The following is a 26,685-nucleotide window of genomic DNA, read 5'->3' on the forward strand; positions in this document are numbered from 1 at the left end:
CCGGCACGCACTACACATAGCTGGAGGGCACTCCTGACAAACCCGAAAGAGAGTCAGAGGTCAAAAGGCCTCAATCTACCCACCACGCCTTCAAACCCCAAAACTTCCACTGATCTGAAACATCAGATCCTCGGGATCCCATCGGACACTTACACCCTCTTTCGAAATCCTCAATCCATCGTCCAGAGACTGTTGACAGCAATAGCATCAGCCGTCGCAAAAAGCCACCAGAACTCGCTCCACATCAGGCGGTGATGATAACAATGAAAGAAGAAAGAGTGAGCTCACCGAAACCCCCAACCCACAAAAACTCCTCTCAAAAACCTCCCTCGAATACCACACTTTCCTCCCACACAAACTCTCCWCACACTCCTCATCCCCCTCCCGATCCTCACTCTCCAAGCCTCGAAACACACTCTCAAAAACATCTTTGCAAGGAACACAACCCAYGTACATCCATCTCGTCTTTCCCCCTCCTCCTCCCGCTCCCGTAGTACCGACAACACTTGCCCGCTCCTGCTCCATCAACCGCATCAGCTCCCAATGAATCATCCCGCAAATCTTGTTCGCTTTCCGCTCCACCCACGCCGGGCTCCATTTTTCCGCGTTCCGTTGATGGGAGCGTTGGGCGGCGCGGAAGGCCGCATCGGCCAGGTAGTCTGCGGCGCGGGATTGAGATTGGAGGTTCAGGGCTGTTTGGAGGAGTTGGGTGCGGGAGAGGTGGGAGRGTTGCGACGGGGTGAGGGTTTGGAGGGAGGTGGTGTTGAGGGAGCTTATGCGAGAGTTTTCCGGGACGTCGTTTTGGAGGGTGAAGAGGGAGTCTGTGCCTGTTTTCCTTGTTATCATTATTGTCTTGTGGGTGGAGTGGAGTGGTGGAGTTGGAGTGATCGTACGCTTTGAGTGTGGCGGTTTGGTCATGTCGGGCATTGTGGCTGTATTGGTTGAAGATCAAGGGGTAATGAACATGCTGGTAAGAAACAGGCAGAGGTATTTGAGAAGGAGGAGGAGAAGAAGAACAAGAAGAAGTCTATCTCTCTCTCATCAACAGTCAACAAGTCTTTGGTACAGGGATGATGCTGTAATGTGTAGAGAGTGTGGGGGAACGGAGAAAGGTTGATCCTTGACGGTGAGGTACCTAGGGTACATAATAAGCTGGCTTGCCTTGCTCCCAAATCCACCAAAGCTTCTGCACGTCCCACTTTGACTGGACAACAAATGCGACAGTGTTGAATATGTGGACAGTGCTGAGGAGTCTTTTCCATCTTCATCTTCCATGCGCCTGGATGGTAGTATCACACGACGCGAAGGCGTAATAGCGACGATCAAGCGAGAGTCCACGCTCTCCTTGTCAGATTCTCAGAAGCACCTTCTCCCGCGAGGCTTCTCAGCTTCGACGCCGCGTGTCAATCACTCTATTTCCTCACCTGAAATTTCCATTCCTGCGGATCCCACTGGAGGTTGAGATATATTCTCGCTGGTGATTCCTAGATTGTTATACCGGCGTTACATCGACTCACATCAGCATACAAGATGGCATAATGGTTCAAAACAAGAGATGAAGGAGTGAAGAAGACGGCGAGAAGCTAGGCATGGATGTGATTTGCCTTGCTTAGATCATCTCCTACACATAAATCATCACTTCAGATCCGCCACCACAATTCTCCCTCAAGAAAAGACATCCGCCCAATACCTCTCCCCCCGCAACCCCTCAAACCACACCTTGGCCTCCTCCTCCCCACACCCCTTAAACTCCATATAAATCCTCTCAACAGTCTCCACCAAAGCACYCCCCACCGCCCCAGCGCCACAAATATACATAAAAGCATCCCTCTTAAACAACTCCACCAATTCCTCCCGATCCCTCCACACACGATGCTGCACAAATTTACACCCCTCACTCCTCTCCTCAGCAAACGTAAACGCCCTCCGCACCTCCACCGCTCCAATTTCTTCCCAGACATCAAATTCCTCACGATACATGTCATCTTCTCCCGGAGCATTACATCCGAAAAATAACATGGCTCGCCCCAATTTCTCCCCCGAGAGGATTTTGACCGCGCGTTCTTGTACAAAGGCACGAAAGGGCGCGAGACCCGTTCCCGCGCAAGCCATTAGGACTGGTCGGGAAGGGTCGTCGGCCGGGAGATGGAAGCCTGCGTGACTGGGTCGGAGAGCGATTTGGATTCGATCTCCGGGTTGGGCGCGGGCGAGGTGGTTACTCGCCACCCCTAGGAATCTTCGACTGGTTGTGGGGTTGGAGGGATCGATTGGGGCGTCGATGACGGAGTATGTTAGGGAGGCGCTGGTGGGATCTTGGAGTGGGGAGGAGGAGATGCTGTATTGTCTTGTGCGCATCGAGGGGACTGCTTCGAGGAATTGGCCGAGAGTGTAGGTTGTGGAAGGGTATTGTTCGAGAAGTTCGAGGAGACTTTTGAGTTTGGTTTGCGGGGAGACTGTGCTGGCTAGTTGGGTGAGTTCTTGTTTGGAGGTCTCGTTAGATGCTGTTTGGGAAAGTTGGAGGACTTGTTTGGTTGTTGCCGGTTGACCTAGCTCGACGTATGAGGAGAAGACGTCGAAGGCGCTGATGGGACGGCCTGTGGGGATTGTGGTTTGGGATCCTTCTTCGATTGTTAGGGTTGCGTCGAGGGTTAGATTGAAGCGTGCCATTGCTCTGCGGACTGATTGTTCGGGGTTCTGGATTCAGGTCAGCATATATTAGTATGGAGAGGTATTTAGATCGACCTACCAATGGAAGGACTGCGAGATAGTCACCAGCTTTGTACTTCATACCCTCCGGAAGCTTCAGCTGTAGATGCCGCTTCGCAGGCTTGCCAGGTGCAGTCAACAGTCTACAATCTTGCACTACCGCCACCTGTACATCTTGGCGTAGCTGTTTCGTTCGAGTGTCCGTGTTGATCGTAACCTGYAGTCCAGCAGCGTCTCTCGCAGTCGATGATTTCCCACCATCGATGGCCGGCCACAAGAGCTCATCCGTCCATTTGTCGAAAGCGTTGAAGATGTCTCCATCGCTCACATCTGCAATTCCACGTTTGACGAGCTGATGTGCTCCCTTTCCAAGCAAATCGCCATCAATCGTGGTGGGAACTTTCTGGTAAGTTGAAACCCATTCCCGATTTCCAACCCCAAACACTGCGTATTTCGATTTCGAGAGACTGCCTTCTTCAGCGGACTTGAGCCATTCCACGAACTTGATGGCATTATCCGGAGGTTGACCTTCGTAGCTTGCTGTGATGATGATCGCTGGATCCTCCTGACTCAATGCTGAGATCGAATTGTCGAGTGTGTCCACATGCGCGTTGAAACCCCTGGATTTGGCAGTCGATGCAAGTGATGTAGCGAGAGACTCACATGTTCCAGTGTTGGAGCCGTACATGATGTTGATCCTTGTACCTGAGTCTCCAGCTCCCTCGCTTTGTTTAGAAGATCGAGCAGCGCCAGTCGATGTCGTAGATTTGCTTCCGTCAACCGAGACTGCACCCAGCTGCTCCAAGACCTCAGGATTCCGCATCTTTGCTCGCATTAGAAATCCATCAGGTTTGATCGTCAATGTTTGCTGTACTTTGAGCTTGTAGCTCGGATCCGTTTTGCGAAAGTCAAAGATCTGTAATAGAAGAGCTGTGGTGAGTAGAGCTTCTTGCCATGCAAACGCTCTACCAATGCAAGCTCGCACTCCAGTTCCAAAAGGCTACCATAGAGTCAGCACAACGCACGATAAATCGCCTGGGAAACGTACCTTCCAAGCATGCTTTGGCAACTTTTCAAATTGCTCGTCAAGCATTCTTTCCGGTCTAAAGGCCTGCGCGTCCTCTCCATATACTGCCGGATCGGTCTGAATCTTGGATAGAATACAGCCAATCGTCTGTCCCTTCTTCACGGGATATTTCCCCGCAAGAACATCATCTTCTTTGGGACAGAGGGCAAAAAGTGGAGCCGTCGAGTGTAGTCGTAGAGTCTCCCGTAAACATGCTGTGAGATAGGGTAGCTTTGACATGTGGCCGACTGTGATGGCTCCGTTTCCAATGACAGTATCAACCTCCTCCCGTGCCTTTTCGTAGGCTTCCGGACTTGAGCAGAGTGCATAGAATAAAAACGACAGCAGTCCGGATGTGGTTTCGTGTCCTGAACATTGTCAGACAACCTAATAGCAGCGATGAAACCAGAATGTACATACCTGCAACGAGAAATGTAACCATATTATTCACAATCGATTCATCACTCAACTCAACGCCGAGTTTCGGGTCCCTGTTCTTCAACATGGCATTCAAGAGGTCCTTCTTATCGCAAGGGTTCTCCCGACGCTTCTGGACCAGCTCCATGGCAATTTTCTGAAGATACGCAGCATCTAGATCGAATTGCCGCTTCTCGGCTCTGTAGATGTAGTCGGCAGCTGGAGGTCGCTTTCCTCTTGCGTTTGCACCAGCAAGTACTCCGACCATGGAATCCACAAAGGGATGTAATTTGTTGTCGTAGAAGGAGTTGAATCTCGTCCCCATTGCGCAACTGAGATGAGAGTCAGTTCTTGCATCCTGCAAAGACATGAGATGGCCAGCTCCTACAGTGCAATGGTATCCAACGTCAACCTTGTGAAATCCGAAGTAACATCAATATCACTCTCAGGTCCAAACCGCGCCCATTTCAATACCAACTGCGAGGCAATATCATGCATTTCTGCAATCGCAATCGCAATTAGCACATTAAAACATCCTTCACAGTTCTTGACAATGCGACAAACATACCAGGAAACATGGCTTGAATAGGCAAAGGCCCAAAAGCAGGCATCAAGGTTCTGTGAGCAATGGCCCAATTCTCCTCGTCCGGCATCGCAGTGAAGAGTCCATCGCCCACGACTTCGCGAAGTTTGACTAGAGGTCCAACAAGGGCCTTTACGAATCTCGTCTCGTCGCATGCGTCTGCGAAGAGTTCATGAGAGGAGATGAAGCAGGGAGTTCGACCCATGAGGTGCAAGGTGTATATAGGTCCTGTCGATGAATGGTCAGCTTGAGGGCCGAGATGGGATACCTGTAGACTGACCATATTGATCTGCTATTTGCTCCAGACTACCAAGTGGATATTCTCGATCTATGCTGAGCATGTTGCCCACCACAGGCAGGGGAGTTGGTCCTGGAATCTTCTGTGACATGTTGCGGCAGCTTCCTTGACAGAGTAGATGGTAGAGAAAAGTACACTACGTGTAGTGGCAGGGAGATATGTAYAAGTTAAGAAAAACAATAGACATTGCCTACCAAGGACTGGCTGCCGAGGCCAAAAGGACGCGGTCCCGAACTTTGAGGGATGCTGGCTCCCAGGTGTGGCTCATTAAAACTGCATGTTAGAAGCATGTTCCTTTGTGATATGTGCAGCACGCGGAGTGCTTTGTGTCGACGAGGAGGACTGTGATTGGTGAGATCGTTCCAAGTCGTCGTAGCGGTCATGACTAATGCACAGCTAAACCGATAACGAAGGAGCGAGCTCCGAGGAATTACTTTGCCTTCTCTCTCTCCCAATTTAGCACCACGGTCACTCATCCATTAGAGTCATGAACAGATGTAGACCGCCCATACTGTAAGAGAGAACCCTAATTCGGCAAAAACTCGATCAGCCAACACTCTTTGGGACCTGAGGCATGGAAGATGATTGAACCAGCCAGAGCGGAAGTGATCGGCAGTGCCGCTGTTGATCCCCCAGAGCATCAAACGCAGTGACCAAAGGTTCGCGCACGTCGCACGGCGATCTTCCACAGACCGGATGGTACACTTAGAAGCAGAGAGGCCTCCCTGAAGGGTCTCGACGTTGACTGCTCGCGCGAACGACGTGGCGTCGATGCCATGCGATCTGGAGACGCTTCTCGAGGCTTCATGACCCGTCAAATGTACATGCCATCAACGTGATTTCGTCTTAAGCTCGACTACTCCCTCAATTCCGACAGCAGGGGTAGATGTTRCTGCGATGCCGCGCAAGACACGGCAATGCTTCTTGCACTCCATTCTTCTTCGTAACGACGAAATTCCAGAATCCGGCTTGTCATGGAAAGAGGTTTGAGCAAACATCTTACGCTGAAGCTTTGTCGACCTCTCGAGTCTGCTGCGGAATGTGCGATTGATACTGGTGGGGGGGTATGTCATACCAGGAAGAGCGAGGAGGCGCGATCTGACATACTCACGCAATCCATGGCGGTGGGTAGGTGTGCTGTTGGGCAGGAAATGCTGGCAGGTTAATGAGACCATCAATGAGGAGGAAGTCATATTCCTCTGATGGTATAGAGTGCATGCTGACCGCTCCATCAGTGAAAGGTAGCATTTCATGTGATTGTCTCCAACGCAGGGATTAGAGGTATCGGTCCGTTAGACGACAAGTCTGCGACTGTAGTTCAGTAGTAGTGGTAGGCTGGTCGTACCATGGAACGTCGTGGTCAAAGCGCACACGGCAGGGAAGGCTTTGCGATCCAAGACTTGGACAGAGAGGGCCCAACGTCCACCACCTCGCTCACGCTCCTGTTTGCGGCAAGTAACTTGCACATCAAATGACGACTGCGAGGGCGAGTCGACGTAGATGTCGCATACGTCGCCGAGCGGGAGTGGAGTCTTGTTCTTGCACTTTAACTGATATCGAAGGCTCGGCACTGTCCAGACATCTTCGTCAGCTGGCGAGAGCGCATCAGAGCTTCCTGCCATTGCTCCGCGATGAAAATATGGASTCAGGTTGTCAAGGCGAGTGAATTTTGAAAGTGAAAGTGTATGGATGTGCGTGCGCACGAGAGGAGTGAGTCCCTGTTTGTGAGTGAGTGTGTAGGATTGGGGGAAGTCGAGTGAGACTGTTGGAAAGAGAGGAAACGTGGAAGAGATGGAACAAGAGAAGTGAGACGGGAAAGCATGGCATCTCGAATGCAGCTTTGCGACTCCGCACCGAGAAAACAACACGCAATGACTCTTCCATGCCTCTGATAGTTATGATATTGACGAATCTCCCGGCGTGATGATTCTGGCTGCAAAGTCCAACACTTTGGATGCCAAGAAACTGGGGCGTAGTGGGAACAATGGGGTTCGGGCAAGGATATAACCCACGCACCCAGTTCGCGGATATCATTGCGGTTGCCGGGTTTCGTGCCAAGAATGAGCTCGCGGACTCGTTCCTGGTAATTGTTTGCCTTGAATTGAAGAATTCCTTGATAGACACCCTCCAAGCGAGGCTTACGGTGTAAGTCACATGGTGGCGTGACACGATCGTCTCCACGTCCGCGTCCACGTTGAACTCCACACACGTGCGATGTTATCAGATGAAAGGCGTTGAGAGACATGTGAACGTCGCTCCACTTCCATGTGATGGTCAGTCTGAGTCAAGGGAGCGTTGTACGGCAAGCATGCGAAACAGAATGTGTCCCATGTACTGTACCTCCCAATCAGCAGAACTCGGGTCGGAGACGCGTCCGTTTGACGTGGCAAACGTCGACGTGGACTTCCCATTTTCGTTTTCCCTTTTCGTAGGGCCGATATGTTGAGAGGTTGGGGATCATTCGGCAGCTGGGAGCCACGTACCGCGGAGGTGGGTCCAGCTGCAAGGCGGAAGTACAGGTACRTGGTCGCCTGTCAGCGCGGCCTTTGGTCGTTGAGAGCAAGTGAGACGGGATGATGAAGTCAGCACCGAGTTTCTGATACGATCAGCTCGACGTACGCAGGCGGAAGGAGCCGTGGAGGGCTTTCCGCTGCAGCAAGAACGTGTCGAGCGTCAAGAGGTTCCATTGCCGATTGGTCGGTAAACCTGCTTCCTTAGCCCGTCACGGAATCCTTGGGCTGCAACTTACTTTTGCACTGATGCGGTGAGAAAGGAGATTGTCGGGGGAGAGGTCGCTTGTTGATGGGATGTTTGYGTGTGCGGCGGGCTTGATGATGGAAGGAATGTAAGGCAGTGAAGGTGTCAGATTGATAATGATGACGGATCCCGATCTTCCCCATGCCCACCCGATCTTGATGCCAGAGCCGCGATTCCAAAAGGCTTCTGGCGTACCGCCGAATGGATGGTCAAGGTCAATTCAGGTACGGCGGACGGGGAAGGGCCGGTGCCGTGTGGAGTGGAGTCGGTGACGAAGGGTCAGACGGACCAGCACGCTTTCTCACTGGCCGCCCGCGTTCGACGTTTGTTGCTGCTTCCTGTGATGAGACATATCCAGATCCCTGAACGCACGCACGCCCTCCGTTTGCCCTGTTCTCCATTTCCCACCCTTGGAACCCTTCCACTTGCCTGTCCGCCCGCCTTCTCCTGGATAGAGGCGAATTGGCCTAGATCTTTGCGATATGACACCCCCAGCATCGCCGCCGCGGGAAGTTCAAGCATCGTCCTCTTCGTCCACCTCTCGCCTACGTCCACCAAAGAGTCCACCGCTTGCCTTTTCCAAGACGTCCAACGATTCTCTGTACGCGCCAATCCTTGCGCCCTCACCACAACCTCCCCCGCAAACACGCATTCGCGGGCCGTCACCGTCGCCGTCCCCATCCTCCAACAGCATGGGTCTGGTCAGTCCGCCCACGGCGGGCGAGCGGGAGCTGCAGGTGATTGTAGACCGACAATCCAATGCGCTGTCGAAGATGTACGAGGCATTCCAGGCCGAGCGGGACTGTTGGTTGTTGGAGAAGCAGCGCTTGCACAGCCGCATAGGCGCATTGGAGCAGTTGCTGAAGAGCAGTGATCATTGGAGGTGAGGGAATATCATCATCGTCATGCATAACATGTACAACATGCGCATGCACATCGTCGCAAGACTGACCTCCCCAACACAGCCCCGCCAAATCACCCACCGATACCCCCGGTACAGGAGCATCGGCCTCAGCGTCGGCCTCACCGCCCCCACACGTACGCGCTCTCCCCGGCGGACTGGCGCTGCCGACGATCAATGAAAACCGCAACCACGTTCCGCTGTCCCTACGACGCGAGTGCGCTCCTCTATCGTTGGGCACCGCCATGGATTCAATCCCCGAGGTGGATTCCCGCAGACAGAGCGCCGTCTACACCGACTCCGACGGCTTTCTCGTGCAAGCCATTGAACCCACCGCACGTCTTGCAGGCCTCTCTCCACCTCCTCCCAACAACCGCATGCTAGCAGGCCACACGCCAGTGAGGGTGCCTAGGAGGCCGACTCCTCCACCGGCGAGCATGACACTGGAAGGCGTCGAGGACMCACCAACCCGTAACAACACACACATCAACACTTTGCTCTCCAGAAGCCACAGCAACGACGAGGACGAGGCGTTGAAGGGACCGCTGAATATGCCCGAGCTGCCCCACAAGCCCGACGAGACCAACTTCACCTTTGAGGCATTGAGCAGGAAACTCTCGATGATCGAGAACGACCCYGAAAGTCGCGATAGCAAACCCTTGGTCTTTGCACAGCCCAGTCCCGGCTTGGCCTCACCCGCGAACGGACCGGCGCAGACGAGCTCCAACTTGAGTCCTCGCTCGAGAAGAAGGTGAAGACGTCCACCACCATGCAGCGACTACATCAACTGACGTGACTACTTAGACGCTCCGAGGCAACCGCAGCACCCGCTGCCACGGCTCTCCCCCCTTCAAACCTCAGCTCCAACATGAGTCCGCCTGCCTCCGATCCCTCCACCAAAGGAGTCATGTCACCGCAGGAGGCCCACGAAGCCAAAGTCCACAGCGAGTTCGAGCAAGGCGGCATTCGCTTGAAGAAGAAGTCGAGCACCAACTTTGGCGCACCCTTTGGGTCAATGGCTTTTGGACGGAAGATGTCCTAGAAAGGGATCTCGAGCCAACGCATTCATTTGAACTTTTTTCCTTTTTTCCCCATGATTATTTTGCAGGACTGGAAGGATACCCCCACATTAGCGACGGAAGCGAGCGTGGAAGACGGATTGGGACGGACGGAATACAGGAAATGGCCAATGCTTGGATTGCATTGCATTGCATTGCATAGCGTGGCAGAGCAGCAGAATTAGATACCCTCCAAACATTGACGCGACGCCTCCAAGGAAGGAGCGCAATCAGCAGACTCGGGAAAGCGCATTCATCTCATCGTGGTAGAGAGGAGAGCGGTGAAGTCGGATGGTAGCACGATGAGGGACTTTCTGCGATGATCGTCCCGCGTGCGACTTTGACAGTTGACATGGCGTAATGTAATGCCCTCCATTCCTTTTGCGAAGCAGCCGGCTTGCTTTCGCGTTGGATCGTGGATAAGGTATGAAATGGGTGATTCAGTCTTGACTTTCCCATCCCACATTCTCTCATCCATCAATTTCTGCCCTCTCAACCGAAGAAGGAAAATGAGGGATTATTCTCTCTTCGAGGAGGGAATCAGAAGATAAGTCATTCGCTACAAGTGGTATCTTTAACGATCAACTACAATAGAAATCCCATCCCATCCAATCCAATCYAATCCAACGCCTCTGCTTTCCCATACCTGATCCTAAAACATCTCATCCGTCAGCCATATTCTCACCACTTTCATTCAAAAAAGGACCCAAGACCTTACCTGTTGACAAAAAACGCCGCTGTCGTTATAAGCACCAGAGAAAAAAAAATCTCCCCAGAAGAGAGGAAGAAGAAAGAGGTTTCGCCCCTTCCTTTTCAAAAATTCCCTCGAGAAACCTCCTCCACCCTCGCCATCAAGCGATTCAAATCCATCAACCGATCATTCAGACTCTGCACGGCCTGTAACCGCTCCTCAATCCCACAACTCACCTGCTGATCCACAGCATTCAAAGCCCTCATTTGCGCTTCATTGGCGTCCATTTCCGCCGTGTTGGCGCGGAGTTTTTTAATCAGACTCTGGATCTTTATCATCAGTCAATCGGGAAATTCTTATTGCCATCGCCATCGCCAACATCATCCTCATGTATCATACCCCTCATCGGGGGAAAAACAACAAACATCTTCATCCCAAACTCACACGTACCTGCAATTGATCCTCTCCCCCCTCGGGATGATTACTCAAACTACTCGGCGCCGTACTCGCCACACTCCCGGAAGGACTCGAAGGGATGAAAGAAGGATGATGATTCCCACCACCAACACTCGCATGCGTCGTTCCCCCGCTCGCCGAACTGTGCACGCTAAAACTCCTCGTCGTTGTCGAAGAAGAGTAATACATACTCTCACTGCGCTTTTGGATGGAAATGGGAGACGAGGTGCAGGAGGTACTGCTCCTCTGATCCCCCGCCACCATGGCCGTCGCTTCCTGCGTGTGGGCGCGTCGAGGCCGAGTCTTGCGGGAAAAATTAGATGTGCTTTTTCTGTTTGTTGCTGCTGGAAGAAGTTGTGCTTCGTTTTCTGCTTCTTCTTCTTCTTCTTCTTGGATTTGGAATTGTGTGCGTACTTTGTGCATGGAGAGTTCCAGGTCTTTTCTTCGTGCCGATCGGGCCATCCAATCTGATGTTCGCGTCGCCATTGCGTGTGCGCGTGTAGGTGTTGTGGGTGTTGCGGGTGGGATGGATGGATTGTGTTCGGTATGTCTTTGCTTCCTCACTTTCTTCCCCGGCCGCCGGAATGGAGAGTTGGATGTCTTGTGAGGAAATGTACAAGGTTCTCCTCCGCAAAGTCACACAAGCTCTCCAGCGATCCTAGTAACCAAATTCCCCTTCGAGCCAGGTAGGCAGCACCGCTCCACGCAGGTATCCGTGCTCGGGTCGCCAAATAGGTCGAAAATGCAAGCGGGCGCTTTCCAAAAAGGAAATTCCAGACCTCGCTCTCAGATGCAAAGAGTGGGTTATATTGGAGGCCACTTCTTTTTTGGTCCCGTCAATAATAATAATAGCCTCTCGTTTCCCTCCCAGAAAAAAAAAACCAAAACCAAAACCGTCCTTCGCTTCGCTTCCCGGTTATTGCACACCCATAGAAATCAATCACCTTGATCCTCGAACCTCCAATAGCGAGAGAGGGAGTGTGTGAGAGAAGGTAGAGAAGGGAAAGCAAAGGGTAGAAACAAAATGAAAGGATAGGTAGAAACACCAACCCCTCCCCAACAAGAATAGACTAGAGGATAGATAGGTAAAGCAGAAGAAGAAGAAGCAGAAAAGCAGAAATCCCACACACCAAACAACCAAAAAAACCACTCCCCTCCCCAGCAAAAGCAAATTTCTTTTTTTCTTCTCCCGTCGCGGAGAAGGAAAGCCTTTCATCATGCAGCATCACACGACGACGACAACGACAGAGGGCGGGGAGGGGGGAAATGTTTAGCCCGCACAGCACAGGTTCCTTCCTGCCCTGCCCTGCCCTGTCAATACCTTAAACGATGACGATTGAATTTGAATTGACACACACCCCCAAGGCCCGATCGCGTCGCGCTAAACATGTGCTATAAATTGATCCGTCGCAGACATGGATGGCTGATATTGGGCAAGTCGGAGAGTGGTTTGGAGACCGGGGTTGGTTGGACTGGGTTGGTTGGAACTGGGCTGGTTGGACTGAGTTTCTTGGCGCACGCGATATGGCACGGCGCTCGTGCGGGAAATCTCTCATTCATGCAATCAATCGTGACCAGGAGAGATCTGCCGAGGATTTTTGGCAGGGATTGTAAGGTAAGGTAGCTTTGCATCATTTACAGGAGTTCTCCGAAAACAAGGGAAGTGGAAATGGGGATTTTGGGATCGGAGAATTGGTTGGTTGGATGTGGCTTGGAGATGGTGAAACGTGGTAGGAAGGAACAGGTTGGCGGGTAGGAAACATGGAAGCTTGGGAAGGAGGGAAGGGTGTGTGAGGTGTGAGGGATCGGAGGCATTTCCGTGAATTGATAAGATCGGCGGTCTCGCTTACCTTACCTTAGGTACATGTGCCTTACCCTGGCTGTACCCTGGGTGTGTTTCGGAGATTGAGTGATGAAACCGCGCCTGGCGAGGGTTTGGTATCAAGCAGAAAAGTCTCCGTCATCATTCATACAGTAGGTGGCATGTGGTGGAAGCACGGGCCGTGTTCGAGAAAACGACCTTTCAACTGACACCTCTCCTACACGCACTTGTCATGCCGTCAAACACGCCTCGAGCCCCATTTCCGAAGACCTTGCTCGGGATGTGCCGGGGCATTGGAGCCGGTTTTGCGTAGGTATGACCCTCGAGCCCGCGATCTTTCTTAATCATCACTCGACATATTATAACTAGAAAGCAACTCCAGCTTCCTCACTTCGCCTCCAGTCCAAAAGTGCAGCTTATCAAATACAACTTCCTCCACTGAGAACCCCTCTCGCTCCTGCGCCCTGCGACCAGCACATTCCCGCGCCTCCCAACATCCTATGGGCGCCTCCTGTCGCCATCTAGCAAGCAAAGCCCCACCTCTAGATGCCGCGTATAATGGCGGAACGGGCTTAATAGTGTTGTTGCCCATTCCATCATCATGAAAATCCAGGACAGTAAAGTTTGCCAAAGCGTCGTGTACAGCTTTTCGAAATTCAGGCATCATCGCCGCTTCGCCGCCTACAAAGACGTGCGAGATGGGACCTTCAATATCCCATGGCACGAGTTTATCTCGTATCGAAGTCCAATATGACTCATCGGAATGATGTTTAGCCATCGTCTTCAGACCGGATCTACTGTCGAAGAAGTGCGGCTCGTGATCTCCGATGTACTCGAACGGCTGTAAGTACCGGTCCCAACTTGTGTAAAGCGTGTCGTTTGAGAGCGATGCGAAGTAGACGTTCACCTCTCCGACTTCGACTTCCATTTTTTCGATGCAGATCATCCAAGATCCTTCCTCTTGGCAGAGATTGAATCCATGTGCAGCAAGAGCTGCTCGATTCTCACTTAATTGATTCGGAGCATGGTTGTCGTTGGGACCATGGAGCCAGGATTGTAGGCCGGCGAGTTTTATAGCGTTACCCATGTTCTCGGCGGTCAAAGCTGGGAAGCGAGGATGCGTTACGACTATCTTACGAAGGTCAACACCCAGCTCCACTTCTGTACTATTCTTCAGCTGGGCAATCAGAGTACTCAGAATCGCAACGTCTTTGCTATTTGAATAACCGACCAGTTCGTTGAACCATCGCTTGGCGGAGCCAACGAATCCCTGTCCAGGTGCTGGGGCCGTAGATAATCGTACAATCAAATCTTTGTACTCCTGCGACGCTTCGACCTTGACAATGTCCTTCATTGTTCCAACGGTGTCCTTCTTTGGTCCGTCATAGAGATTGACGCTTGCTACTCTGTCACACATGTGAGCTTTGCTTGTTGCCACACACGGAGTTGGAACTGACCCGTAACTTGCTGTAAGATCAAAGCCTACGCCTGGGGCATCGTGTATTGCGATAGGCAAGCAGCGTTTGCAAGTGCCAAATCCGATAGTAGCAGAGACGAACGGAGACGAAAACAAAAGTACGATGATACAACAGAGAAGTCGGGTTGTGCCTTTCATAATGTAACGTGGTACTTAACGAAGTCCTTAACCTTTAATCTGGGGGAAGGACTACTTTAGTACGGAGCGGTGCTAAGTGATTGCATAAAAGCTCGGGCTTGGCGCGACGAAGGCAGAAATGCGCCCTTAAAGTGCATATACTAATGCAATTCATGTTTGTCTGTAATACCCTTAAGATAAGTTCGAATCTCGGACGATAGCGTAAAGAACTTGGACTAGCGAGGGTTGGGAGTCTATACAAGGCTGTAGAGACTGTCGATGTGAAGAAATGTAAGCATCTGGAGACAGTCATTCTGGCTCTCTGGTAAAAGTGCAACATTACAGTATGTAAACGCCAACCTTCTAATCCCAACCATGGCCTGGCTATGCAGTGGAAGTCATCTCATCGTTCTCATCGTCAGTCTCGTGCTTTCCCATGCGTCTTAATTCGTCCCAACGACAGCAACACCACCACCCCAGACACGCTTCACTTCCATCCACTCTACCTCCCGTGGGTAGTCCATGCCGGCGTGTAGGATATGCCAATCGGTCCATGCTACAGAGATTTTGCACCCCGAGCGTAGTCAGACCCCCATGGTAAAGTCATGCTCGATTCCCGGCGTCACCGAAGCCATGAATTTAAGGAAGACCACAAGGTATTGATCCACACGAATGGCCGGTACCTCTGCATCGGGTTGGCTGTCCGAGGAGAGAACTTCCCAGTCCGCCTCGTTGTCCTTGTCTTTGGGCGCCGACTTGTCATTGGAAAGGTGGAGAGCAGCGGTCTGTTCGACGAGACCCTCCATGCCGGCATCCGACGGCTTCTCACCGTGCTTCRTCTTCTCCGTACGTAGCTTCAGAGCAGCATCTGCACGGTCGAGGAGTACTTTCATCACGCTGGCATGCTTGCAAGGGTGGACCGATGCTGTCTTGATGGGAGGATCCGTAAAGACAAAGTCTTCGAGAGTGACCGTCTTGTCTTTGTAGTCGCCGACAATATCCTCCATCATGCTGAGCGGCGGTAGAGGGTGGTTGGTGCTAGCCTCATAGCCGGAGAGGTACAGTCGAGGCGTGCGGTAGTACGGAGAGTAGGCGATATAGAGGKTGTATGTGCGGAGGCTGGATAGCACGTCAGTAGGTTGTCGAGAAACAGGTCTGCATCAATATCKACATCACTCACCCATCSTTGACGCCGCCCTTTTTGCCGGGATCGCGGATAATGGCCTCTTCGTCTTCCTCCTCGTCCTCCATGTCGGGAATCTCCTCCTCCGTCTCATAGCCCTCTTCATCCTCTTTTCCATCCTCGTCTACGGTCTTAACGTCCTTCATGAGGGCAGCACTCTTGCGATCTTCCCCTCCACTGTTTCCTCCCGCTTTCAGCCAACCGTCGTCCTCGCCGGCCACCTCCACACCCGTCTCCTTGAGCATGTCCTTGATGAGCTGGTCATCATCGCCACTTCCCGCAAAATCATCCGCCTTGATGCGCTTGCGACAGGGAACTCCGCGAGTGACGAGATATTGCTTGCCAACCGGCAGATGTGGTGATCGTTGCGAGGGGGAGGCTGCATCGGCCCAGCTCCAGCTRGGAAACTTGAAGACGAGAAAGTCGCCGGCGGACACAAACTCATCGACGGTGATTTGGCCGGTGGCGCGGAAGTTGGACGTATTGTTGATGGGCGCAAAGCGATCGCGGAGGGGATCGATGAAGCTGTGGATGAGGTTCTGCATGTTGGAAGTGTTGGAGAGGTTAGATGGTGGGTGGGATGGATGGAAGAGGAGGTGGAGTCCCTTCCGATGTCCGCTTCCAAGGTATAAGGTAGGTGGTGCTTCGTGATCAGGTTGGTTGGTGTTTGTTGAGAGGCAGCAGGTCATTCCGCGACAGTCATCACACCTCATGCCCACCTCATGCCCCCACCTTATCGTTGGCGTCCGCGCCTAAAGCGGCTACCGGCAAGCGGCTCTTTGGAGGTTAGTGCGGGGCAAGTGAACCACAAAGAACAAACAACAAAGGAGTTGCTATGGAACAACACTCCCAACATCCTTACGACTGGAATTGGACAATCCGATCTTACATTTCAATATCCAAGGAGCCAGCCATTCTTCCACGACGATATCATCAGCGCTCTCCAACCGACGTGTGATGTTTGTGATCATGGCAGTCTGATTGTGAGCGCCGTCATTGATCTGCTGGGAGGAGACATGGCAAACTTCATGTTCACTGCCATCCAGCAGCGAGCGTGAGCTCCTTTACAAGGCAGCGATTTCACGGATCCGGAGCTTCGGCAATTGATACATCGGTGGATCCATACACAAACAGAGTCGCTTTCACATCGCAAACATGGAGAGCATTTCTTACATCATCGCATTAACCAAGAAAGAAAGGTGATGTGGCTATTTCAACTATTGTGCGCTGAATTGAGAGAGGCATGTCAAGTTGTATCCAAGCTCATCGGTCATAAATTGAAGCCTCCATGCCGGCCCGCACCTTTACTAAACCTAGCAGCACCTTCTCTACTCTCCGTCGACACAATCTTCACGCCAGCTTCAAACTCATGCCGCAGGGCATCCTCCAGAGATGAGGCATTATAAGCTGCATAGTAGCAACTAGAGCGATCCAAATTCATGCAAGCCTGAGGGAACTTGAGCAAAGATCTCGCCAGCTTCGTCGCTTCCTCCAACGCTTTGCCTTTGGGCACTACACGATTGCATAAGCCCATGGAATGTGCTTCTGCAGCGTCTACCGGCCTTCCCGTGAGAATCATATCGAGAGCCCGGCTCAGCCCAATAATAGCTTGAAGTCGTACGGTTCCCCCGTCGATCAAAGGCACTCCCCATCGACGGCAAAAGACGCCAAACACAGCGTCTTCCTCCGCAACCCTCATGTCGCCAAGCAGACTGAGTTCCAGCCCTCCCGCAACTGCGTACCCGGCAACCGCAGAAATGACCGGTTTCTTGACATCCAATCGTGATGGTCCCATGGGACCGATATTTCTGCCCTGTACGCCAACGGCTTGGGAAGAATTGGACGTGGCAGCTTCGTGAAGGTCGAAACCCGCGCAAAAGTTGCCGTGCTCTCCATAAAAGACACAGACTTTTTGAGTGGGATCATTTTCGAAATCGAGGAATGCATCGTATAGCTTGCGGGCAGTTGCATTGTCGACGGCATTCCGTCGATGTTTTCGGGAAATTGTTATCGTCGTTATTCCATCGGCCGTTTGAGAGACCTGCACCGAATCGGGCTCTTTGTCAATTGAGGTCATCCTCGAGTTGTTGGAAATTTTAGGTGAAGTGATGAGCAAGCGGTAGAAATGGACTTCGTAGGTCTTTCAAGGATTCACGTAGAACTACTGACTTGTAGCGAATCAGTTGTTGATGAAGATGACGTTCGATACGAAAGTCGATATGCCGAGGCAGACAAAGTTGAGTGAGCGGGGCTAGGTAGGTTTCAAGGGCGTAGTCTTGTCTAAAAAGCTGTGTTGGTATTGCTCGACCGTCTACAGAGCATAGCACTGGTAAAGGAGGCACAACTTCCATCGGATATCATGGATAGGATACATCCCAACTAGACGATGTCGCTTACGCTGATCGTAAAAGTCGCGGTCTGTCRCAGACTTGTAAGATCCAATTAGCATTTCACTACGGTCTGTATCTCTCATAAAATAATACTCTTTGTTGATCCTAGTCACGATACGGGTAAAGTGGGCAGCGTTCTTACGCTAGCTTCTCTCATTCCTTAACTTTCCTTTTAAGCTACGAACGTAAAAGCCCTCCCGTTAGCTAATGTTACAAAGACCTTCCGTATAGCCTAGTTCAAAAGACATCTCGAACATGCCCGAAATAGCAAGAAGTGCGATTCCTAGATAGGGCAGAGCCCTTAGAAAAGCTAGCAGAAGTCGAGTAGTAGTTGGCATGGTCAAAGCACAAGTATTTCTCGTAATGAACTCGATGACTTAGTCCACCGAGCTTGAACATGAAAAGGGGTAGGACGAGGCTCAAGGATTAGACATAAAGCAGCGACAAGGTCGCGCCTCCTGGATGTGCTATAAGGTAAGGGGCATGTTGATTATCGAAAAAAAAAAACTCGAGAAGTTATCAAGATGATCGCTGGTAACGAATTCACTCGACGAGTAGACTGTAGGCTACGGTGATGCTTCAACAAGCCTAGACAGAAGTCGAGGAAACCTTTCTTTGTTCCAAGCAGCATCTACTCGCCGGTCACTAGCGTAGAAATCGTATCCACAATTCCCGTAACATGCCTTTTTCTGTCAAGCATTCGTTTTCGGCGATGATCCACCACAAACTCGACTTGAGCTAATCCACCAGAAGAGAACTGCTTCCTCCTCAAGACATCTCTCAAGCAAACATATTCCTTCAATCATGGCAGAACAACGCACCTTCAACGTCCCACAGCTGCTAGAAATGATCCTCGACAACCTCAACGGACGAGAGATCATGAGCGCGCGGCGCGTAGACCAAACCTTTGGCAACACGATCGYCGGCTCTCTCCAACTCCAGCGAGACATCAACCCAGGCCAAACGACAGCGCCCGTATGGAACATCAATGCATCACTTAACAACACAGCCCCAGCACCTCTTCTCCCAGGTCGCGGAGCCGTAGACCTGAATCCTGCCTTCCTTCGCACACCGCGCGAGCCAGTCCTATACGGCGAAGCAAACGCAGGAGACGAACCAACACCAGACATCGGATCCGACGACGACGACGAAGAAAACGACGACAGCCAACACGATGCCTGTACTCGAGACTGGCCGCACATGGCGAGTTTCTGCCTGGATGAACAAGCCTACAGATCCCCCGCCTACGTAGAATTCACCCGCAAAACCACCAATTTCTCCAACCCCTCCCGAACAACCACCCCCTCATACAACGACCTCTTCGTAACAATCGACCCCCAAGTCCCCATAAAAATCACCATCGAGAACGCCGGTCCATCATACACCGTAGGGTTCGATTGGAAAAAAATCTCCATCGTCACACTAGGCGCCAATCTCGGACAATTACTCCACATCAGCGAACTTCTCGCAGGTCTCGCTAGGGATCGGCAGGAGAGAATYGAAGCGGATGACGATGCGTATGATGATATGCTTACTGATCTTGTGGATTCTTTGAGGCCGGAATTGCAGTGGAAACCTAGTTTGAGGAATGCGAGGGTTTATCAATTCATTCGTCGGAGAAATGATGATCCGGTGGATGAGCGGGGTGCTCCGAAGATTACTTGGATGGGAGTTTCTGCGGATTTTGACGCTTCGGGCTGAGATTAATAGTGCGCGCGGTATTTTTATGAGCAAAAGCGGTTTGGAGTTGATGGYCGCTTTGATAAAAGTTCAAGAAAGCAGCAATCTGAGCGAGGATTTTCCTTTATTCAACTCGACCGCAAGGACTGTGGATCCTGACCTGAAGTTCCAGCGAATCTCTTTACCTGCATGCACCATTCCTACTTCATGATGGAGGAAAGACCGAGCATGCAATAAATGATCGAGAATAAATTCCAAAAGCTGTTCCGTAAGTCCCGGCGTCCTGTTTCTTAAACTGTGATCTTCGTCAAGTCATATGCATGTGCTCGTACGTTTCACATGCTGAACTGTCAAGCATGAGACATTATTACAATGAGTATCGTGCACTGTAAAGTTGGATAGAAGCAAAGAACGAACGGGTATCATTAAAACGAAAGCCGAGAACTCACACAATACAATATATACATTCCCTCCCTCCAATCCACATCCACATCATCGTCCCCCATAGCCTCCCGCGACCATCTTCTTCACTCCCACCACTGGTTTCCAAGAAGTCTCATCTCCATCCGCAAATGGATCCGCTCCAGCCTTCAACGTGCTGACTCCAACTGCACTTCCCATCCCTTGAACCTCCCATCTTGCCTCAACACTTCCACCTTTGGCCATGCCTTCCGTCGGGAATCTCGCAAGAAGCCTTTCAGGCGCAGCACCAGGCGTGAGAGTTACATCTCCCAGACTCCAGAATATCAAACCCTTCTCCCGGGCAAATGTACCGACGGGTTTGCTGAGACAGCTGGAAGCTTTGGCGCCTTCGAGTGTGAGGGCAATCGTGAGGTTGTTCAACATCACTGGCCCAGTGGTAGGGAAAGACGGGCTAATGGAGTAGTTCACAATGATACTCGCTTGGTTTTCCTCAATCTTGCAGATGGGTTGGACAGTCAACGGAGCATAAGCTGCGGAGTTTTCTGCTTGGAGTTGGTATTTGAAAGCAATGGCGTTTCCTCTCGCAAGAGTCGGGATGTTGAGCGCGTATTCGCCTTCAGTAGCTCCGGGACGAAGGATGAGTGGGTTGGGAGCGATCTTATCGAGGAGGGAGAAGTTTTCTAATCTGACTGACTCTTGATCGGCGGTTGGTGGGCCATTGAATCCGAGTGCGATCTCACCAATGAGCGAGGATGTCATGAGTTGGCCGCTCTCAAATCGTGCAGAGATGGTTTCGATGATGGAGGAAGTTAGACCCTGATCGTGGAGATCGGGATGCTTTGAGAGCCCTTGACTGGCTGTGCTACGACCGGATCGGATGGACTGATTATCTTCCAAGCGAGAAGAGGGACGGAATGTTGGGGATTGTGGGATCTCCTGCGAGGGCAAGAATGATTGAGATGAAGTTCCCGCGGCGAGGGCTCCTCCTGCAAGAGCGGCGCCTGAAAATCCAGTAGAAGGGGACTGGACGAGAGAAGACGAGGAAGGATCTGCTGCCAGCTGCGTGGGATGAGCTGCCGTCGTATAAGCGGGAGTGTTATTAGGATCCAGTCTGTTTGCTGTGTATGAGCGTTCTTCAGAAATGGTCATTGAAGGGTCGGCGGCAAGGGTTTCAGGAGCAGCAAAGTTGCCAACCGCAGTACTATTACGGGCATCTCTACGGCCTCGAACTGTCCCTGCTCTACGGCTGACAGGTGGCGGTGCTTGCTGAGGGGTGTTAGCTTGAGGTTGAATGTATGTAAATGGTGACAAACATACCAATTTTGACGCAAGACTGGCAAGAGCAGCTTCTCCGCCCTCTTCTTCAATAGGCGCCTGTCTTATGTTGACGTTGTATTGAGGAGTTTCGGCAGCAGCTTCGGCCTGGGCTTGAGAGATGGGATCGAGATCCGCGGGAGGAACGGAGAAACCTTCGCTGTCTCTTGCAGGCTCTGTGGCAGTAGTATTGCTGGATTTGTGAGGCTCCAGATCGGCAAGATCGCTGTTGTAGCCACCATTGGCATAGTTGTTTGTGGTCGATCCCATTGTCGAGTTGCCATTGAGATGCGGAATATCACCCAGCTGGGGCGGATCCTTGGAAACGGGCGACTCGAGTATCTCACTACCCATTCTAAGCGGCGAAGATGGACGCTGTAGGGTTGAAGGAGCTTCCCGAGGTGGCTCCAAGCCATATGAATCCTTGGATCTTCCCATTCTGCCAAAAGGCGAAGGCTTGGGCTTCCGCTCCTCGGGAGATTCCGCAGTTGATGGCAACGTCGAAGGCATCTTGCTCTCCCTCCTGCGTGAAATGACAGTACCAAATCGCTTCAGGCCCTTGGCAAATCCCTTCTTCGGCTCCGGAGTGGTGTCGCTAACCTCACTGGCGGCATCATTGGTGGGGGGATTGCGAGATTGGGTGGCGGTGCTGCTGCTACTAGGCATTCCCGGCATGAAACTGGCGCGTTGGGGAGCGCGAGGCTTGGCGCTCATGGATCGCAGGGCAAAGGTCTTGATCTCATCGGCCGTCTCGACATTCAGCAAGACATTCAGACACTGCTCGGCCCCCACCCGACTCTTCTCCACCTGRTCAATCTCGAGCGTCTGCAGTTGGGTCAACAAGTCGCGCAGTTCATTCACCCGCTTCTCGTCCATGACCTGCAGACTGTCAAAAGCAACGGGCGCATGCGCGTCCCACCGCGCGCGTGCATCGTCCAGATCCGAGGTGGCATTGGCAACTTTGTTGGCATCTGCCTTCTCGCCCTTTCCCAGCAATTTTTCCGTCTTCTTGGCCGCATCGTCCATGTCCTTGATGATGGCTGCGAGTCTTTCCTGAGATCCCTCGAGTCCCTGCAATTCGCGATTGTGCGTCGGGTATTCCTTCAACGGCCGTTCAATATCGACCTCGACGCGGTTGGCCAGAGCGGAATGCGCTTCGGCGAGCGTTTCCATGGAACTGGTGATGCCGGCCCAGGGGACGGAGAAGATGCCCAGGTCCATGTCGTCGATATTCCGCCGCGCCAGGCCCCGCAGTCCGGCGGCATATTGCTCCTCCAGCCGTCTCCGCTCCGCCAGCCAGCTCACAATCGAAGTGTTCAGTCTCCCAATCTGCGTGACTCGGTCGTTGAGGATGTCCAACGCTTGTGCGGGCTGTACTTTGGGCTGCAAGGTGCGTTCATCAGTCTCCTGGACCATCGAACATGTAGCCTTCCTCTTTGCGACTCACCAGAATGCCCATGTACTCCATCCGAGGCTCGCCCATGATGCGCTGGAGGTGATTTGCTTCCCCGAGGAAGCAGCAAGTGTAAACAAACGGATGCGAACCAGAAAGACTCCTGCGACTGGACGTCTATGGTGTGGTAGTAGTAGTAGTATGTACGTACGTACAGAATAGCAATGGATTGAAGATGATGGTGATGCAATGCGCAAAACACTTCCAAGTTGAGCTCTCTCCGCCCGCGAAACTGGCTCAGGAACACAGGCGCCACGCCACGGCCCGCTTGTGCAACGCAACTGCCTCGTTTCGGCGCCGGCAAACGCGCTCGGAGGAAGTCGCATCCCGATTGCCGATGCACATTTCCTCGACAACGTCACGCCCTCCATCAACATCACCTCGACATGCACCCTCGAAGCGATGCCAATCACTCGATCCGTTGATGTACATAGATCATGCCATGGCTCTTTGGTATCGATACACTCAGACTACTAATCGCGCCTAACAAACTGTTTAGCAATTTTTGCTTTTGCTTTCCACACGAGACAGAACCWGAAACCATCATTTAATGTAGCGCTGGACGGATAGGAACAAGAGAGCTCAGACTGGTCACTCGCTAATAATCACACGGTATCTCTGTGCATCGCAGGTCACACAATGCATACAGGGCTGTCGGCTTACCTTAAGAACAAGGATTGAAGAAGGCCGGATGAGTGTGTAGCTCCTGATCCCAAGGCTGTGGACCGCCTGTTTGGGCGTTTTGAGTTAGAAACCAGGACCACAACTTGACTAAAGGGTTGTTTCACGATTTCAAGTAAGGTCACTCATTTGAGACGTTGACGACAAGTGCTGAGGAGCACCGCGCGCGATTGTAAGGTCCACCACAAACCACCCTAGGCTGAAAGAGAGAGACTCGACTTCATGTCGTACGCCTTGCTTGACTGTAACGATGCACACCACGATGCTGAAGTCAAACGAAGAAGTCTGTTGCCTAAGAAGACTGTATGGAATGACTGACGTTCAATCCCCGAAGATGATGGAGGTCCTGGATAATTGATGTTTAACAGCTGGCGATGCGGTGAAGATTCGCGGGAGGAATCGGTGAGGGGAATAGATCTATCGATCCATATGTTGGTCGATGAATGCAAGAGATTCTGCTGATCCGCACAACTGCTAGGGAATCATGTCTCAGGAAGCAATCGGGCGACTTGTCTTTACAGGGTCAAGTATAACGCCAGAAAATCATCGATGTCGATTTAGTGAGGTGTCTCACGTCTCGCTGTTGGTCGATAGCGGGACTGTGATAATTCCCTGGTCTGTCGCCTGCAAAGTTCGTGAATTCACTCATCGCTTGGCATGAGCTCAAGCTTTCTTGGGATTTTCACGTGCAAAATTCCGAACTCGGTAAGCGTTCGATCACCATTCTCACTTTATATCAGCAACGGATCACAACTTTTCCAAGCGCCAACATAGAACATCTGTTATGACAGGCTATCATCTCAGACGTCAGTATCAGCCTCGGCTTTACGCTGTTCAATCGCGAAATCTTTGCCTGTCCCGTCAAAGCCTACCTCCTTCTTAGAACCTTGCATTGCCGCCTGTTCCATGCTTATCAATTGGCTTGGCTTCCTTGGCCTGCTCTAAAAAGATCTCCACATATCATATACTTTATAGAGGGTAGGTAACCCCCAGTAGGTAGGGTAGTTACGACACTAAGGGAAGGCACAACTTGCCCGGAAGGAATGAACACAAGAGCTTCTAAGAAGGAGGCAGGTCAAAGCTCATTTCAAGATAACCGCAACACCCTCTAACATCTTTCTGCCATCTGACAGGACATCAAAATATCCTACGTAGGCGGTCATCAATACATCAACAGTGTTGCAACGAATGCCATCATCGCTTTGATTGTTATCTTCATCGTGGAGTGGATGCACCTCGGTTGATACGTTTTCTTTCATGTGCGCAAAGCTCTATTTTTTGGAAACGTGCTGTCAACTTCCGCTTCACACAGTCGCGACAGAGCACGGTGCATAAAACGCCGCTTGTTGGAGGCTTTTCGCATTGAACATCAACGTCAGCCTCAACACCATTCCTTCCAGACACAAACATCCATTTCGTCCGCCACACCTTGGTCCGTGACGACCACATCAYTCTCGATTGATATCTTCTCCAACAACATCAACACCAGGATACTGCACCATCCATCATGACCAACCTCGACTTCACCGAGATGGCCATCACCGCTGTATGCGCTGTATGCGCTTTGCTCCTCGTCCAGCACCTATCTTCGCAAGGATACCTCACCTCACTCCACTCGGCAGCTATCAACTGGCTCGTGCCAAACAGATCCGCCGGATTCGATGGTCCCGTATGCGCCAACTGCGTCAGCAATCATGCCTACTTCTGCAATAGCAAACAATGCTGGATCTGCAACTTCAACTCGGGAGTTCTACGCATGAAATTCTTCAACAATGGCATCACCATCAGCGGCTGCATTCAATGCGACATAGTCTCTCATATCGCTGCAGAAACCAGACGCCAAGGTCCGCGCTGGATCTGTACTTGCACACGAACCAGGGACGGCGTCAACTGCGTTGCCTGCGACATCAAGTCCTGTACTCAGTGCAATGGGTGTGACTTTTGCTATGGATCGACAGGACTGTATTATTGTAAGAATTGCCATGGTTGCAACGCCTGCAACGACTGCAACAACTGCGACGACTGCAACGACTGCGACGACTGCATCAACTGCAACAAATGCGACATCTGCGCTGACTGCAAGCTCTGCGAAGGCTGCGTTAATTGCTTGCAAGCACTGTGAAGACTGCAAAGACTGCATCAATTGCGAGGACTGTATAGGATGCGAAGGCTTGACGGGAGTCACAGGAGCTAGAGGACTGAGAGTTCCAAAGACAATATCATTAAGTCGAGCACAACTCTGGGAACTTAAACATCTCGGAAGAACAAGCTGTTGAAAATCAAGAGCAGCTGGGCAAGAGCTATGGAGTTCGAACAAACGTTCAATACTTGAAGGCACACGATTGGCCTTTCGCGGTGGCAGAGCAGTGGATACGGAATGTCCAACGGGTTGATTTCTGTACCAAAGGTCATCTCGTCATCCCAGGATCAAAATTGCAGAACAGAAGACCATCAGTTGGAGGGTTCTCATACCAAAAGCTCTGCATTATCGTCATGGCTAGGATGGAAGGATCGTAGTGAGTATCAGGTGATGGAAATAGGGAGCAATGAACCGCTGCCCTGTAACGATCTCTACCTTCTACAAGATATCCGGTGGAAACCAGGCATGGAAGATATGAAAGTCAATTCATTTCTGCTTTCCAATTCAATTTTGAATGGGAACTTTACCCACAATCTCTCAAATGTTTCATTCACAGTATAACTCGCTCCTCTAATTTCTCCACTAACAGCGTGTAGTATGAAGGTTGCCAAGTGTTTCATCCACCTACGAGCTCTTCGTACTACTACAAGTACTATATACGAGAGTTTCCCTAACTGAGGCTCCAGAACGTGAAATCCTTGACGGATAAGAGATCTAACAGAACGCGGTATTAAGTAGCTTAGAGTATTAAAGAGCCGTTGAGTTTCATCTGTGAAAGGAGTCATCGTTTTCGTCTCTATGCCTCTAGTAGCTTAAGTGCCGGTATCACCAGAAGGGATCTTCTAGAGTAGAGTACTCTAGAAGAATCTAGTTGGATGGTCCTGGTTCGAAGTATCGCCATGCTGTACATTACATGTACAATTTAGAATTCTCCATATTTTTCTCCCTCCATGCTGTAGACGTCATCAACCAGAATGATCGTAAGTAGGTATTTGCAAGAAGGAAACATTGAAAATGTAATGAATAACACAACTGAATACGCCATATTGCTAGCATCTGCTCCGCACCGCGT

The 26,685-nt window shown here is 51.5% G+C and overlaps 7 protein-coding genes; 2 read left to right on the top strand and 5 right to left on the bottom strand.

The window, feature by feature from the left end:
• Positions 1 to 1,665: 1,665 nt before the first annotated feature.
• On the bottom strand, positions 1,666 to 5,161 carry RCC_00423 (related to bifunctional P-450:NADPH-P450 reductase; the record flags this gene model as incomplete). XM_023765575.1 has 7 exons in its annotated part: positions 1,666 to 2,694; positions 2,747 to 3,706; positions 3,755 to 4,140; positions 4,193 to 4,521; positions 4,578 to 4,689; positions 4,758 to 5,000; positions 5,053 to 5,161. 7 exons carry the CDS (start codon positions 5,159 to 5,161, stop codon positions 1,666 to 1,668), a joined length of 3,168 nt encoding a protein of 1,055 aa, XP_023621343.1.
• Positions 5,162 to 8,309: 3,148 nt separating this feature from the next.
• Positions 8,310 to 9,770, top strand: RCC_00424 (uncharacterized protein; the record flags this gene model as incomplete). XM_023765576.1 has 3 exons in its annotated part: positions 8,310 to 8,710; positions 8,793 to 9,479; positions 9,533 to 9,770. 3 exons carry the CDS (start codon positions 8,310 to 8,312, stop codon positions 9,768 to 9,770), a joined length of 1,326 nt encoding a protein of 441 aa, XP_023621344.1.
• A 3,325-nt stretch (positions 9,771 to 13,095) lies between these two features.
• On the bottom strand, positions 13,096 to 14,370 carry RCC_00425 (uncharacterized protein; the record flags this gene model as incomplete). Its single annotated transcript, XM_023765577.1, has 1 exon — positions 13,096 to 14,370. One exon carries the CDS (start codon positions 14,368 to 14,370, stop codon positions 13,096 to 13,098), a length of 1,275 nt encoding a protein of 424 aa, XP_023621345.1.
• Positions 14,371 to 14,933: 563 nt separating this feature from the next.
• Positions 14,934 to 16,077, bottom strand: RCC_00426 (related to Autophagy-related protein 3; the record flags this gene model as incomplete). XM_023765578.1 has 2 exons in its annotated part: positions 14,934 to 15,468; positions 15,530 to 16,077. 2 exons carry the CDS (start codon positions 16,075 to 16,077, stop codon positions 14,934 to 14,936), a joined length of 1,083 nt encoding a protein of 360 aa, XP_023621346.1.
• A 725-nt stretch (positions 16,078 to 16,802) lies between these two features.
• RCC_00427 (related to 3-hydroxybutyryl-CoA dehydratase) lies at positions 16,803 to 17,609 on the bottom strand (the record flags this gene model as incomplete). The annotated part of the gene is made up of 1 exon (XM_023765579.1): positions 16,803 to 17,609. One exon carries the CDS (start codon positions 17,607 to 17,609, stop codon positions 16,803 to 16,805), a length of 807 nt encoding a protein of 268 aa, XP_023621347.1.
• A 1,117-nt stretch (positions 17,610 to 18,726) lies between these two features.
• RCC_00428 (uncharacterized protein) lies at positions 18,727 to 19,623 on the top strand (the record flags this gene model as incomplete). Its single annotated transcript, XM_023765580.1, has 1 exon — positions 18,727 to 19,623. One exon carries the CDS (start codon positions 18,727 to 18,729, stop codon positions 19,621 to 19,623), a length of 897 nt encoding a protein of 298 aa, XP_023621348.1.
• Positions 19,624 to 20,094: 471 nt separating this feature from the next.
• On the bottom strand, positions 20,095 to 22,822 carry RCC_00429 (uncharacterized protein; the record flags this gene model as incomplete). XM_023765581.1 has 3 exons in its annotated part: positions 20,095 to 21,291; positions 21,343 to 22,722; positions 22,787 to 22,822. The coding sequence occupies 3 exons, from the start codon at positions 22,820 to 22,822 to the stop codon at positions 20,095 to 20,097; spliced, it is 2,613 nt and encodes an 870-aa protein (XP_023621349.1).
• Between the last annotated feature and the right edge of the window lie 3,863 nt (positions 22,823 to 26,685).

This window comes from Ramularia collo-cygni (assembly GCF_900074925.1).
Source record: "Ramularia collo-cygni strain URUG2 genome assembly, contig: RCC_scaffold01, whole genome shotgun sequence".
Classification (NCBI taxonomy): Eukaryota; Fungi; Ascomycota; class Dothideomycetes; order Mycosphaerellales; family Mycosphaerellaceae; genus Ramularia; species Ramularia collo-cygni.